The following is a 13,379-nucleotide window of genomic DNA, read 5'->3' as shown; positions in this document are numbered from 1 at the left end:
GTGCTTATGTATCCGAATGACTTAAAAGTTCTTGTACACTGGAAAAACTGTCGCAGTCCTGTATCTCTCCAATTTTCAAATGAGAATTTTGTTTCCCACCACTGTTGTACTGACCTACTTAGAGTAACAGTGAGGTTAGAAATAATGAGGTCCAGAGGCTTGGATGTAAAGGGCTAGAGTAAGAGCTCTTGGCAGTTTTTACAGAAAGATTGAATTAGTGTACAGGTTTTCTGTGAGTCAGATTCAGGGCACCAGATGCAAACAGACCACACTTTGTAGCAGAATATAATATCCATAAGAATTTACACAGTGCTTTTGAATTTTAAACTAATATTCTAAAGCTGCTGACACCTTTATTATGTACCAGCACTACAGATTCCAGGCCTTGTATTCTTCACCTGAGCCTGTAAGCTTCATGAAACTTATTGATCAACCAGAAAGTTAAAGGCTACTTTTGACGTCTCCCTTGTCACAAGGGGTCACCACAGCAGGTAGCTCCACATGTTTGATTTAGAAGAGTTTTTACCCCAGATGCCCTGCAAAGAGGATTTCTTTCTCCAGCTGGAATTGAACCAAAAACCTTTTGTTTGTAAATGTGCTCGATTTAGTTCAGTGTTGTTTATGTAGTGCCAAATCACAAAAACAGTCACCTCATGGCACTTTATATTGTAAAGATTGTAAAATAATAGAGAGAATTTTTCAGCAATCAGACTCTCCTGTGAGCAAGCACTTTGCTGACTGTGGGAAGGAAAAACTTCCTTTTACAGGAAGAGACCTCCAGCAGAACCAGGCTTATTTGCGGCGACCAGTTGGGTGTGAGGGGAGGGAGACGGCACAAAAGACACTGTGGAAGAGAGACAGAATAATTATCAAATGCAAAGTGATGTATAAACACACCGTGAGTGAAAAAGGTAATTGAAGAAGAAATACAGTGCATCATTGGAAGCTCCCAGCTGCCTACCTTTTGCAGGACATGTGGGACTAATAAAGATTTATCTTATCTAACTAAGGGAAGGTCACCTGATCCGGCCCTAACTATATGCTTAATCAAAAAGAAAAGTTTTAAGCCTAATCTTAAAAGTAGAGATAGCGTCTGTCTGGGAGCTGGTTCCAAAATAGAGGAGCCTGAAAGCTGAAGGTTCTCTCTCCCATTCTACTTTCAAACAGAACCAGAAGTAAGCCACCAGTCTGAAAGCACAGAGGGTGATATGGAACTATGAGGTCTTTAAGAGAAGATGGAGCCAGGTTATTCAAGACCTTGTATGTGAGGGGACAAATTTTAAATTCAATTCTTGATTTTTACCAGGGAGCCAGTGAAAAAGGTCATTGTGGGAGAAATATGATGTCTCTTTCTAATCCTTGTCAGTACTCTTGTAATGAATTACAATCCAGCCTAGAGGTAATGAACACATAAACAAGTTTTTCATCGTCACTTTGAGGAAGGATGTTTTTTTGAAACTTGCATAATGGCAGTTGATATGTGATAAGAGTTTTAAACCACTACACTATGAACAAAATATTAAAGCACAAATGCCAGTGCTTTACAGAAAGAAACCCACTAAAGTAACTAACCTATATTAGCTCCAAAAATAGCAGTTGCAAAGTGATTTAAAGAAAATAATCAAAGATAATGGAAAATGTAAAAGCAGGTTAAAAGAAAGCTAAATTTGCGAGCGATTTAAGACACTGAAAAAAATTTGCACAATTATTAAAATTGAATAACGAGCAGCACAAATACAGGACTGATCAGATTAAAAAACATTGACATAACTAAGACGAAACAAGTAATACATTAATAAAAGACTTGATATTATCATATCACAGAAAGCACTTCTTATTGAATACAAACAAAAGCCAGAAAATGGCTTTAGGTATCGGCATAGACCAAGCAAATGGACTGTAATGGTAAAACCAGTGGTTACTGCTTTAACCACAATTTTTATAGTTGCCCAGAGTAGCAAAAGTAACAGGAATCAGTACTGACACTCTGCACAAGATACTCGAGCAAGGTAGAGCCTGAAGTATAAGGAATAACTATAGTTAGAGATTTAAATTTTTTTTTTTTTTATTGACATAGCATGGCCTATGATAGATTGATTGATTGATATATAACTGCCCCTGATTTTCCTCTTCTCCCTTCTTTTTTCCCCGAGAGCAGTTTCTTTATTATTATTTCCCCCTTCAAGATGGATAATGTGTTTAAATAGTAAACATGGGATTACCCGGGAGCTGAAACATTCAATGCCATACTGTCCGGGTTTTCCCTTTTTTATTGTAGTTACATTCAGGCTTGCAAATATTCAACTTCAGCACTTCATGCATATTTTCATCTTAATTAATAGCATGTCCAAACAACACCCTCTACCTCCCAGATTATTATTATCTCCTTAAAGTGTTTTGGTGTCGTGGACAAGCCCCTAAACTGGAAACGTAACTGTGTACGCATCCGATTCGCTGACATATCTTTGGCCCCTATTCATTGGCTACTGTCAATGTAGGCGCAATGTGATTGGTCGAATCACAAGAAAAGGAAGTGGCGATCAGTAGTGTGGGCTCAACGCTAAGTAGTATTTGGGTGGTTTATATCAAAGGGTAAAGCTACTGGCTTTCGTCCCTAAACGTGGACATTTTGAAGTGTCAAGAGGTACTCGTCATCCAGTTTTTGGGCCGAGCAGTTGAACAGCGGGGATATATTATTAACGCTGTCTTGCTAACCTTTGTTGCGGCTATGTGAAACTAGCTTGTTAGGTTTACGTCATTTCAGCAGGTGCTACTCTGCTAGCTTAGCTTCACATTGGGATCTATTAGCTTGTTAAACAGCTACAGTAGCTAAAATTAAACAAGCTGGCATCTAGAGGGAATACGGCTCAGACTAGTGTGTGACAGGGAGTTTACTTATGCTACTTCTCGTAGTGTGACCCGAGACTGCGACTGGATGTTTAGTAATAGAAATAGCAGTAGTCACAGCTAGCAGATTGTTAGCTTGTTAAATAACAACAATGGGCTATAAGAAGTGTTTGAAAACAGCAAGGAGACTTTATTTTTGGGCTATTCTCTTCATAGTGTTCATCAAAGGAGTAACAGCTGGTGAGTATGAAATGCCGGTGGTGTTGTAACACTCACTATACGCGTGTCTTAAAGTATCACAGCACCTGTTTTCGTCTATTACATTTCTTTGACTGAATCAAATCAACACATCTCTCACTGCTGCAACATTAATGCTTTTTAGATGAGGAGCAACACCAGGACGAAGCACCAGAGTTAAAGGTGTGTCATGGGCTCTTTGGTGCATGGTTAATGCTGATCATAGACTCATTTGCAAGCTAGTCTCTTGGGAGTTGTATGTAACACACGATTTTGTATACGTGTTGCCGAGAAAAGTTAAAGTAAGAAGTCATTCAACTTAAAAAGAAATTGAACACACTGCTAACTTTGCAAATGAGCCTCATGCAAAGGCATTGTTTTTATATACAGCGTAAGTTCCCTCCTTTAAGTAATCCTTTGTAATAACCTCCTGTTGATTTCTCCAGTCCTACCATGACCCAGACTCTGAAGAGGAAGATGTTCGATTATCACCAGAAATTGTGGCAGGTACTATGACTACTGATCACTCCCATCCTGAAGAGGAAACACAGCCCCCTTCGGAGGGTCTAGAAGGAGAGGAGAAGGAGGACCTACCTGACCCGCCTCCTCTTGTTGAGGAAAAACCTAAAGAGGGTAAGGTGTAAGATTTTAAAACATCCACACAGCAAAGGCGTGAAAAACAATCACAATAAGTTGATTAACGTTTGAGATGTCAAAGTTGTTAAATACTTCCTGATGTTTTTACTGTATTAATTATTAAAAATTTAGTTTTTAGCATCTCCTGCTATACCAGTGATGGCTTTGATATTCTAATCCCCACTTTTTACACTAGAAAATGTTATCAGTGTTTAAAAGTGGTTGCATGTAAAGAAGTGGGATTTCAGCTTGGGACTTGGAGCTTCAAACTTTATTGATTTATTGATTGTTTTAAAGTGTTAAATGTTTTGTCAGAAGATAGTTCCCTATGCGTTCTTAAAATAAAGAGCCTAAGATGTTAGCATGCTACATGGAAGGAAAAGCTTAGTGATATATTTTAACGATGTCTAGTCTGAACCTATAAATCTTTCTTTTTGTAGTAGTGCCTCGTAGTGGTGTTATCACACATCTCATGATCTCAGCATTGAAAACAAGCTCTTTCTTATTATTTTTTTCCTTTGTAAGCTTTGTTTAGTGTTTAACACGTTAACCTGTTTTCACTTTGCCTGACTCTGAGCTAAGCTGAGTGTGGTTTCAGGGTAGAGCCACATTTGATAAACGGTTAACCCTCGTGAGACGCTGAACAGCTTCTCGCACCTGTGGCTCCTCTTGCAGTGCAGTTACATCATTTCACTTGGGGATTGTTTGTAATTACCCTGCTAGCTCATTGCACAGTTGTATTACTGAACTTGTGTGAAGGAGATGTATTCAGATTAACGTAATTGCGTGTGTAAAGTTGCGAGAACTCTATGGTAATTGTTTCAACTCCTCTGTCTCTTTGTTATTTTTCCACACCAAAGTTGATGGTGCAGCAAAAACCAAAAGATTTGAGAATATAAAGAAAAAAAAAATATTTTCACTTAGATCTCAGGTCCACCAGTATTTTAAAGGAAAACAGCCAGAGTTTGTTTGTTTTCAATCAAGTAAATTTTATATGTGTGTTTTTTGTTTTTTTTAAAATACAGTTCCTGTGGTGAATGGAGGTACAGCCCATGGAGAGCCCTGCATATTCCCCTTCCTCTTCCAGGAGACAGAGTACATAGAGTGTACCACTGACGGGCGGGGGGATGGACGGCTATGGTGTGCAACGACGTACGACTATGACCAGGATAAGAAATGGGGTTTCTGTGAGAGTGAGTTTCAAACTCAAAAACTCTAAAACCTTCACAAATGAAATATTGTGAGTCATTTTATGGCCAAAATGGAGTCACATTAGGGCGCTTTGGTATTAAATATATTGCATTGTACAGTACAGGTCCTGAGCCAGCCCTCATTTCATTATGTTTTGCTTCCAAGGAGCCAGACCTGCTTTAATATTTAAAGTGATCTTGAGAAATAGTTTTTCAGGCTTTCTCAAGGTCTTTCAAATGTTTTCTTTGGACTCGGCTGGTTTTTCACTCATTTTCAGTCCAGCTCTTGTACCTGACCATTTTCAGAAGATTTTTTTGTTTTTGTTTTTCTTCCTATTTGGTTGTTTAGGCCAGCGGTCCCCAACCCCCGGGCCTCGGACCGGTACCGGTCCGTGAGTCGTTTGGTACCGGGCCGCGAGAGTTGAGGTTCAGGTGTGAAATGTATGGTTTTCAGGGTTTTTATCGGTTTTCATTGTTATTTTGTTATCGTTTTTATCGTTTACTCGGTTTTCCTTGGTCTTTTCACGTGTGTTATGAATAAATCTTCTTTTTTTCAGTACCGGTACTAGTTTTATTTTGTTGCATTTATCCGCGACACCTTAAAGGCCGGTCCATGAAAATATTGTCGGGCATAAACCGGTCCGTGGCGCAAAAAAGGTTGGAGACCGCTGGTTTAGGCCACCAGATGAACCGATTTGTCTACACATAAGACACAACTCAGTAAAGAGCACGTTTTTTTTACTAGTAGTCTGTTGCAAAAATACATAATTTGTTATTAGCCAAAATGTTAGCACATGTACACAATGTGCAGCATCAAAGGTCACTGTGACCTTAAATGTTTTTCCCCTAACACATGAATTCTTGTGTTAAACTGTCACTGATCATTGTTTGTTCTTCTCAGTAACAGTCTTGGTAGAACTAAACGACTACTGAAACCAGCCTGAAGATATTATTAAGACTTCGTTTGCATAACTGCTACTGCTACCAACCTTTTTGAAAACCTTTATTTCCTCTAAACAGTCTGATTGGCTTCTCCTCTCTTTCCCTCAGCGGAGGAACAGGCACAGCAGAGGCTTCAGGCTGAGGAAGCAGAGAAGCAGTATCAGACTGTCCTGCGCATGCTGAACTCCACCACCAGGAAGACTCAGAAAAAAGAGTGAGTGGCTTACTTTTAGTTTATTTGTCTGGTTGTTGTCAGCCTAATTTAGACTCTTGAAGAAGAGTTTATAGAAAGCATGTGGATTTGAAATCTTTTTTAGATGAAGCAGAAACAGACGCTTTCCAGTTTTTGCCCACACTCTGTAATAAGATAAAAATCGGAAAAGGAACAAAAGTAAAGTTGGTCTATTCAAATTGAAGATTTTGGCAAGGTTACATTTTTTTTTGCCAATTTTCTTTTTATTTGTTTAAGTTAAAATGCATATTCCCACTACTGCCATCCGGTCATCTTTTTATTTCACAGACAATATTTGATGTTATTTTACATGTCGATTGGGTTCGATGTCCATTTCCTGCGTGTTTTATTACCAGCCAGCGCTTGCATGCCTTCCATTTGCACATCCTTATTTGCTTTAGCTGTCACACTACTGTTTATCATGTACACATTATTTTTATGTGAACGTGGATTCAATTTCGCTTGTGCCTACTCTGCTTGTCTTTCTCAGATTATATGAAAAGCTGCTAAAAGTGGCAGAAAAAGGCCACCAGAAAGCCATGGAGAAGGTGGCGTATGCCATGCTGTTTGGAGATTACATGAACCAAAATATTACCAAGGCCAGAGAAATGTTTGAGAAGCTTGCCATGGAGGGCTCACCTAAAGCTCAGATGGTAATGATCTCACTCATAATTATACACGTCTCTTGAGTAAAGTGTTGGAAGCCTGTTTGCAGGTTATTTGTGCTGAGAGGAGCAACTCTGTGACACTCTGCTCTGTTTACTTTTCTTCAGGCTCTTGGATTTCTGTATGCAGCAGGGCTCGGAGTTAACTCAAGTCAAGCTAAGGTACGTCTATGCTCTGTAGATTTGTCTTACAGTATATGGGTTTGTCAGTAGTTACTTATGTTCTGCCATGTTCTGTTTTTCAGGCCTTGGTTTACTACACCTTTGGTGCACTGGGTGGAAACCTGCTCGCTCACATGATTCTGGTAAGCAGATTTTTCTGTCAGTGAAGAAATGCTACAGTCATGCTATTTGTATACTTTAATAAAAAATGACACTTCCTTATATTGTTTTATTAGGGCTACAGGTACTGGGGAGGGGTAGGTGTTCCCCAAAGCTGTGAGTCAGCACTAACGCATTATAGACTCGTAGCAAATCAGGGTAAGTGTTTTGCGTTACTATATTCTAGTGCAGTAATAGTTCTTGATGGGCTAATAACACTCTTTCCTCTGCCAACTTTAGTGGCCAGCGATGTTTCCCTGACGGGGGGCTCGGCGGTGCAGAGGATCAGACTGCTCGATGAGGTGGAGAACCCGGGATCTACCAGCGGGATGTTGGAGGAAGACCTCATCCAGTACTACCAGTTTCTAGCGGAGAAAGGGGACGTCCAAGCTCAGGTAAAGTGGTCAAATGTTTTTTTAAATTTTTTATTGCTGGTATTGGGAGCTAATGTGACCTTTCCTTTGACATACCTGAGCCAGTGGTTGATTGAACACACAGTCAAAATGTTTGTAATGTATTTATTTGTGTCAGTTTAGAAATCGTTCTCGTTACACGTGTGTGGCAAAGAAAACATTCAAATTTGTGATCAGCTTCACTGTTCTGCCTTTTGTGAAAGCTGCTGACTGTGGGGAATTAACAAAAACTACACAATATAGTTGCATGTCCACACATTTTTTTATTATTATTATTTCTTTATTTATTTATTTGGCATTTTTGCTTTTTCTTGTGGGCAGGAATAGGAAGTAGCTTGAACGGATGGCACTAATTGACTTTATTGTATAAGAACTGAAATCTGGGTCAGACTTGGATTATGCATGCATGTTATGTAATGTCCAAATGTGAAAGGGCTACATAATGTGTCATTGCTGGGTAGTATCAGTCTGAAGCCTTGTTGTAGTTTTTATTTGATTACTAATTGAATGTTTTACTTAGGTGGGCCTGGGTCAGCTGCACTTACACGGAGGACGTGGAGTAGAACAGAATCACCAGGTAACTTTGTCATAGATTTCGCTCGCTGCATTTTATTTATTTGTTTTGCTTATTTTGTGAGTTGTGAGTTTTCTGTCAAATGCATTTATGCTGCTTTCTGTCCAACAGAGGGCGTATGACTACTTCAACCAGGCAGCCAATGCAGGCAACACACATGCTATGGCTTTTCTTGGAAAGGTGGGTGAGATGAAGGCTCACTCACTTCACTGTTATGTCACCTTTTCTTTTCTTTTTTTTTTTAAACAGACATTTCCTTCTTTTCTTTCTTTTTATAAAATTTTCCATTCATAACCTTGTTAATTTAATTTCTTATAAGAGCAGTTTTTTTTCTTTTTTTCTTTTAATGCCATATTTTCCATCTATTTAACACTATGTTGTGTTGATTCGAGAGACAGTTTGGTTATAGAGACAGTTTAGAATAAAACCAGCTTGGCATTGATGTTTTCACAGAGGCCAGTGTATTTGTGTTTAAGGTATAAAATTGATCTTTTATGTCTGTGACTGTCTGTTCCTCAGATGTATTCAGAAGGCAGTGAGTTTCTCCCTCAGAATAATGAGACAGCCTTGCAGTACTTCAAGAAGGCTTCTGACCTGGTAAGGATAACTGGGTAATTTATTCACTTTGAGCTTGCTCACTCACTCACAGTGAATTCTGTTACCCTTTCTTTAAATATTAACATGCAGTAATTGTTTTTACATATTCATTTACTTTTTTTTCCAGGGTAATCCGGTGGGACAGAGTGGGTTAGGGATGGCCTATCTTTATGGTAGAGGTGTGCCAGTGGTAAGATATTTTATTTTTTTTAAGCATGTCTCATATCTTTTGATAGGATCTGTACATATAGATAAGATCTCACCTTCACTTTTAGGCACTTGGAGTTGAAATAAAGTTTTATATAAGCAATAAAGAAAAACAGTTTTATATAACAGGCTTTTATTTTGATGGCAAGCTGTCAGAGTGTCTCTCCTGTTGAAGCAGCTATTGAAAAGTTGTGTGTTTGTCTCCAGAACTACGAGCTGGCCCTCAAATACTTCCAGAAGGCAGCAGAGCAGGGCTGGGTGGATGGACAACTCCAGCTGGGCACCATGTATTACAGTGAGTTTTACAGCTCAGTGTGTCCTTCAGTGTCTCACGGCATTCTTTCATAGTTTTCCTCTCGCCCGCTGTCTGTTTAGGAGTCCTCAGTCTTCGCTCTTCTTCACATAATAACATTTTTGTTCTTACTCTTGTTCCCCAGATGGCATTGGCGTGAAGCGTGACTACAAGCAGGCTCTTAAATTCTTCAACCTGGCCTCACAGGCTGGGCACATCCTGGCCTTCTACAACTTGGCCCAGATGCATGCTACTGGTACTGGTGTGATGCGTTCCTGCCACACCGCTGTAGAGGTTAGTCCACACTAAATCTGCTGCTTCTTTCACTGTTAAGAGATTGTCTCTCCAACTTGGTGTCTCCTCAAACATTTATCGATTAACAGCAGTGGCTTTTATCTGCACTTTCAATACAAATTGGAGATGTGTATCACACTGTGTGTCTGTTTGCAGCTTTTCAAAAATGTGTGTGAGCGTGGTCGCTGGTCAGAGCGCCTGATGACAGCCTACAGCAGCTTTAAGGAGGGCGACATGGACGCTGCGCTGGTTCAGTATCTGCTGCTGGCTGAGCAGGGCTACGAGGTGGCTCAGAGCAACGTGGCCTTCATTCTGGATCAGAGTAAGAAAAACCAAGACATTAGTGTTTAACCATGGTAGTGCAGGCTTTTAGCAGTTAATTTATGTGCACATCTTGCAATATTATAGCCATGTTTAAATGCTAGTGTCATGATCCTGCTACACTCTTTACCTTTGTTAGAGAGAGATTCAGGTCTCATTTTAAATGTTTTAATTTTTCATGTGTTTGTGTGAATTATGCCACACAGAAGGGGCAAGGATCTTCAGTGAGAATGAGACCTACCCTCGTGCATTGCTCCACTGGACAAGAGCTGCAGCGCAAGGTGAGTTTAAACAAGCTCCGTCTCCTCGTCAGTGTGAACGGTGTGTGCGCCGGAGCAGTAGAGTCGAAGTGGACTGCAAGTTTAGGGAAATGCGTCATGATGTTTTGCTTGGGAACGTATTGCTTATTGCACATTTCACTTGATTGAACTGTGATGCTGTGTAGACACTGGCTGTGAGCACAGCTGCTCTGCTTGGCTGTGCTGTGCTGTGTGAAACAGTTATTAGTCAAACTTTGGCTCCTTTTGTGGTTGAATCTGTGCTGCTGTGGATGTCTAACTCCTGCTAGCTGAGCACAGTTCTGTTACCAAAGAAAGTCTCATTGCGCTGTACAGAATTTGACCCCACTGTGGTTTTATCAGGTGTAACCAACGTGGTACTAAAACTCCACATCCCTTCAGGAATGGGGATATTTCACTACAATGCTCAGCCAGCACAACCAGCTCGATTTACAGCACACACACACCGCTGCACATAGTTTGTGTTGCACTTATTATCAACAACCGTGTCGGAGCCAGCATCACAGCTCCAGTGTGTCTCATGCATCCTCCATAGCTATATATTATCTAAGTGCAGTGGAACAGGCTAATGCCTGAGCAGCCATAGCTGCTGAGGGTGCACTGATTCTCTCTGGGGTCACATGCATCATAATTTATGATAATAGAGCTCAGCCTGTCTTTGTGGATCAGTGTGAGATCCTGAGTGGTGAACACTGAGCTGGTTCACAGAAGATTTCTAGCCGTGACTGTTTGCATATAAAACCAAATCTTACACATGTAATTGTCCTTGTAAGGTTACACCGTGGCAAGGATAAAACTGGGAGACTATCATTTCTATGGCTACGGGACGGACGTGGACTACGAGACGGCTGTCATTCACTATAGGTTGGCATCTGAGCAGCAGCACAGCGCACAGGCCATGTTTAACTTGGGTTACATGCATGAGAAAGGCCTGGGTATCAAACAGGTGAGCACTCACTATACATCACCTGGCTCTCAACATGTCACAAATTTGCGCTTTGTCATTTAGTAAAGTAAGTGTAGTTGTTAATTTGATTTCTAATTCTGAAATGTTCCATGTTTTTTTTTTTTTGCTGCAGGACATCCACCTAGCCAAACGGTTTTATGACATGGCTGCTGAGGCCAGTCCTGATGCCCAGGTTCCAGTTTTTCTAGCTCTGTGCAAACTGGGCCTGGTTTATGCTCTCCAGTACCTGCAGGATCTTAATGTGAGTATTTCCTCCTGAATTCACAAGCTGTCATGCTAACTGTACGGTTTTGAGTAACACGTCTTGTACTTCAGATAGTTTCAGAGATTCTTCGTTAGAAAGAAAAATGATGTTTCTTTTTCTTCCTTGTTGGTTCCGGCTTCTCGCAGTTGAAGGAGCTGATTTCTCAGGTGGACCTGGACCAGCTGCTGGGCCCAGAGTGGGATCTCTACCTCATGACGGTCATCGCCCTACTGCTAGGCACAGTCATCGCCTACCGACAGCGCCAACACCAAATCATAGTGCCACCTCGCCCACCTGCCCCAACGCCTCCTCCCAGACCGCCTCAGGAACAACCACAGGCTGAGCCCCAGGCTCAGGAAGAAACACCAGAGCAGGGCCCGGCCCAGGAAGAGGAGGAGCAGCACTGAGAGGGAGGCAGACGGAGTGAGGGTGGTGAAAGATGGACAAGAGGCTCACTGCATGGAGCACCAGTAGCTGAATACCTGCTACTTTGAGCACCTCGCCCACTCTGCCTGTTCCCCTCCATGTGTGTGTGGTTTTTTTTGTTTTTTAAAAAAAGGCTTGATGATGGCTGCTGAACTGTTCAGTCTCACCTCTTTCTTCCTTTAAAATATGCTGGTCTTCTGCTGAAACCGACACATCGTGGGTGTTAATGGACAACACTGCAGTAGAGAGAGTGTTTGGACTTGGTACTTTTTGACTCAGGATACTGCCAGACGTCCCCCCCGTGTCCTCAACATGGAATTAGTCTTGTGGTTGCCAGATCAAAAGCATTACGAACTCAACTGAGAAAATTACACTCGTTAGACAGCTTCATTCCCAATTTTGTTCAGTATTTAAAAAAAAGTCTGGGTGGAAAATGTGAAGTAAAATCATTTTCATTTCTAGCGCTGGTCTACTTGGTAAAAGAAAGTCCTGATTCTCTGCATGTCTTCTCTGATCTCCTTGCAGACTTTGAGTTTAGCCTTGTTTTTTTAGCTAACTGATGAGTGAACAAATTTTGCATTCCTTTATGCTTTGCAGTTTTGCATTCATTAGTTATTTTGGGTGACATGTTGTCAGATCAATAAGTGCTAAATATACTAAAACTATGCTGAGTCATCAGTACAAGAACAATAGTTTAGGAAGTTCTCACTGACAGAAAAGCTGGGCTGTGAAGTAGGTGATGTTTGCTGATGCACACGGGGATTAAAATGTGTACAGAAACATCAAAGTTTATTTAAAAAGCAAGCGAGAGAAATTTAAACTTTTTTGGAAGTTGTGCACTACAATATGTGTACATTTTTTTTCCAACACTGTTCTTTGATTTAATTATTGTTGCTGGTTTTGAAAGGCAGCTTAGTATTTTTTTTTTTTTTTTTAAATGCCAACTGTTATCTGGAGCAGCCTTAAAGATAGCAACAACTTAAACCTTGCATTGTTTCTACAGTAGAGGAAGTGGATCACATTTCTTTTTTTTTTTTTCCTTTTGTTTTGCTCTAAAACTTCAGCTGTCGTGACAATTTCCACCCCCTCACCAAACGTCCAAGTTGGAAATCTGCCTACACTTCTGAGATCAGACGGACATGAATCCGAGGCTGCATTGAAAAGCAAACAAAGCCACGGTTAGACCATGCAGCATTTCTGGAACCAAGATCTGAAATTTCGTTTTGTTTTTTCACTTCATTTGTTTTTTTTCTCTCATTTGTTCACTTCCACGAAATGTACTAAAGTTAGTGTTTAACTGCCAATAGATATGCATGATTGAACCCCAGAAGGAGAGCGAAGTGTTGTTTGCAGGATGATAAGAAATAAGTCCAAACTGTTTCCTGCTTTCACACATCGGCACCCACATAACTCACAATTGGTCTGAAATAAAACACTGGGCAAAGTTACAGAGAAGAATTTTTCTTTTCTTTTTTTTTTTTTTTTAACCATTAAAACGCGTTTATAAATTTAATAAATGATATATGGATATTTCAAAGATGTTCTGAATGTTTGATTGCCGAAATGCTTGGATCGATGATCATTTGTAGTTCGGATAAGTGGCTCGTGCCCTGCTTGGCTTTAAATGTCTGACATAACACTGCAATGTTGCTGACATTGATCAGCAGCGAGAGCG

The 13,379-nt window shown here is 40.5% G+C and overlaps 1 protein-coding gene across 1 annotated transcript; it reads left to right on the top strand.

Annotated features, from left to right (window-relative positions):
- Positions 1 to 2,528: 2,528 nt before the first annotated feature.
- sel1l (SEL1L adaptor subunit of SYVN1 ubiquitin ligase) lies at positions 2,529 to 13,175 on the top strand. Its single transcript, XM_087852121.1, has 21 exons — positions 2,529 to 3,087; positions 3,230 to 3,267; positions 3,531 to 3,717; positions 4,746 to 4,913; positions 5,961 to 6,066; positions 6,575 to 6,737; positions 6,858 to 6,911; positions 6,995 to 7,054; positions 7,148 to 7,229; positions 7,311 to 7,465; positions 8,004 to 8,060; positions 8,169 to 8,237; positions 8,577 to 8,654; positions 8,782 to 8,844; positions 9,069 to 9,156; positions 9,299 to 9,447; positions 9,604 to 9,769; positions 9,975 to 10,049; positions 10,841 to 11,013; positions 11,147 to 11,275; positions 11,425 to 13,175. Exons 1-21 carry the CDS (start codon positions 3,000 to 3,002, stop codon positions 11,683 to 11,685), a joined length of 2,409 nt encoding a protein of 802 aa, XP_087708247.1. The 5' UTR covers positions 2,529 to 2,999; the 3' UTR covers positions 11,686 to 13,175.
- Positions 13,176 to 13,379: the final 204 nt, after the last annotated feature.

The sequence above is a fragment of the Neolamprologus brichardi genome, chromosome 15 (genome assembly GCF_056152115.1).
Source record: "Neolamprologus brichardi isolate AB-2024 chromosome 15, ASM5615211v1, whole genome shotgun sequence".
Classification (NCBI taxonomy): domain Eukaryota; kingdom Metazoa; phylum Chordata; class Actinopteri; order Cichliformes; family Cichlidae; genus Neolamprologus; species Neolamprologus brichardi.
The sequence above is the reverse complement of the archived record's forward strand: the minus strand, read 5'-3'. Positions and strand labels throughout refer to the sequence as shown.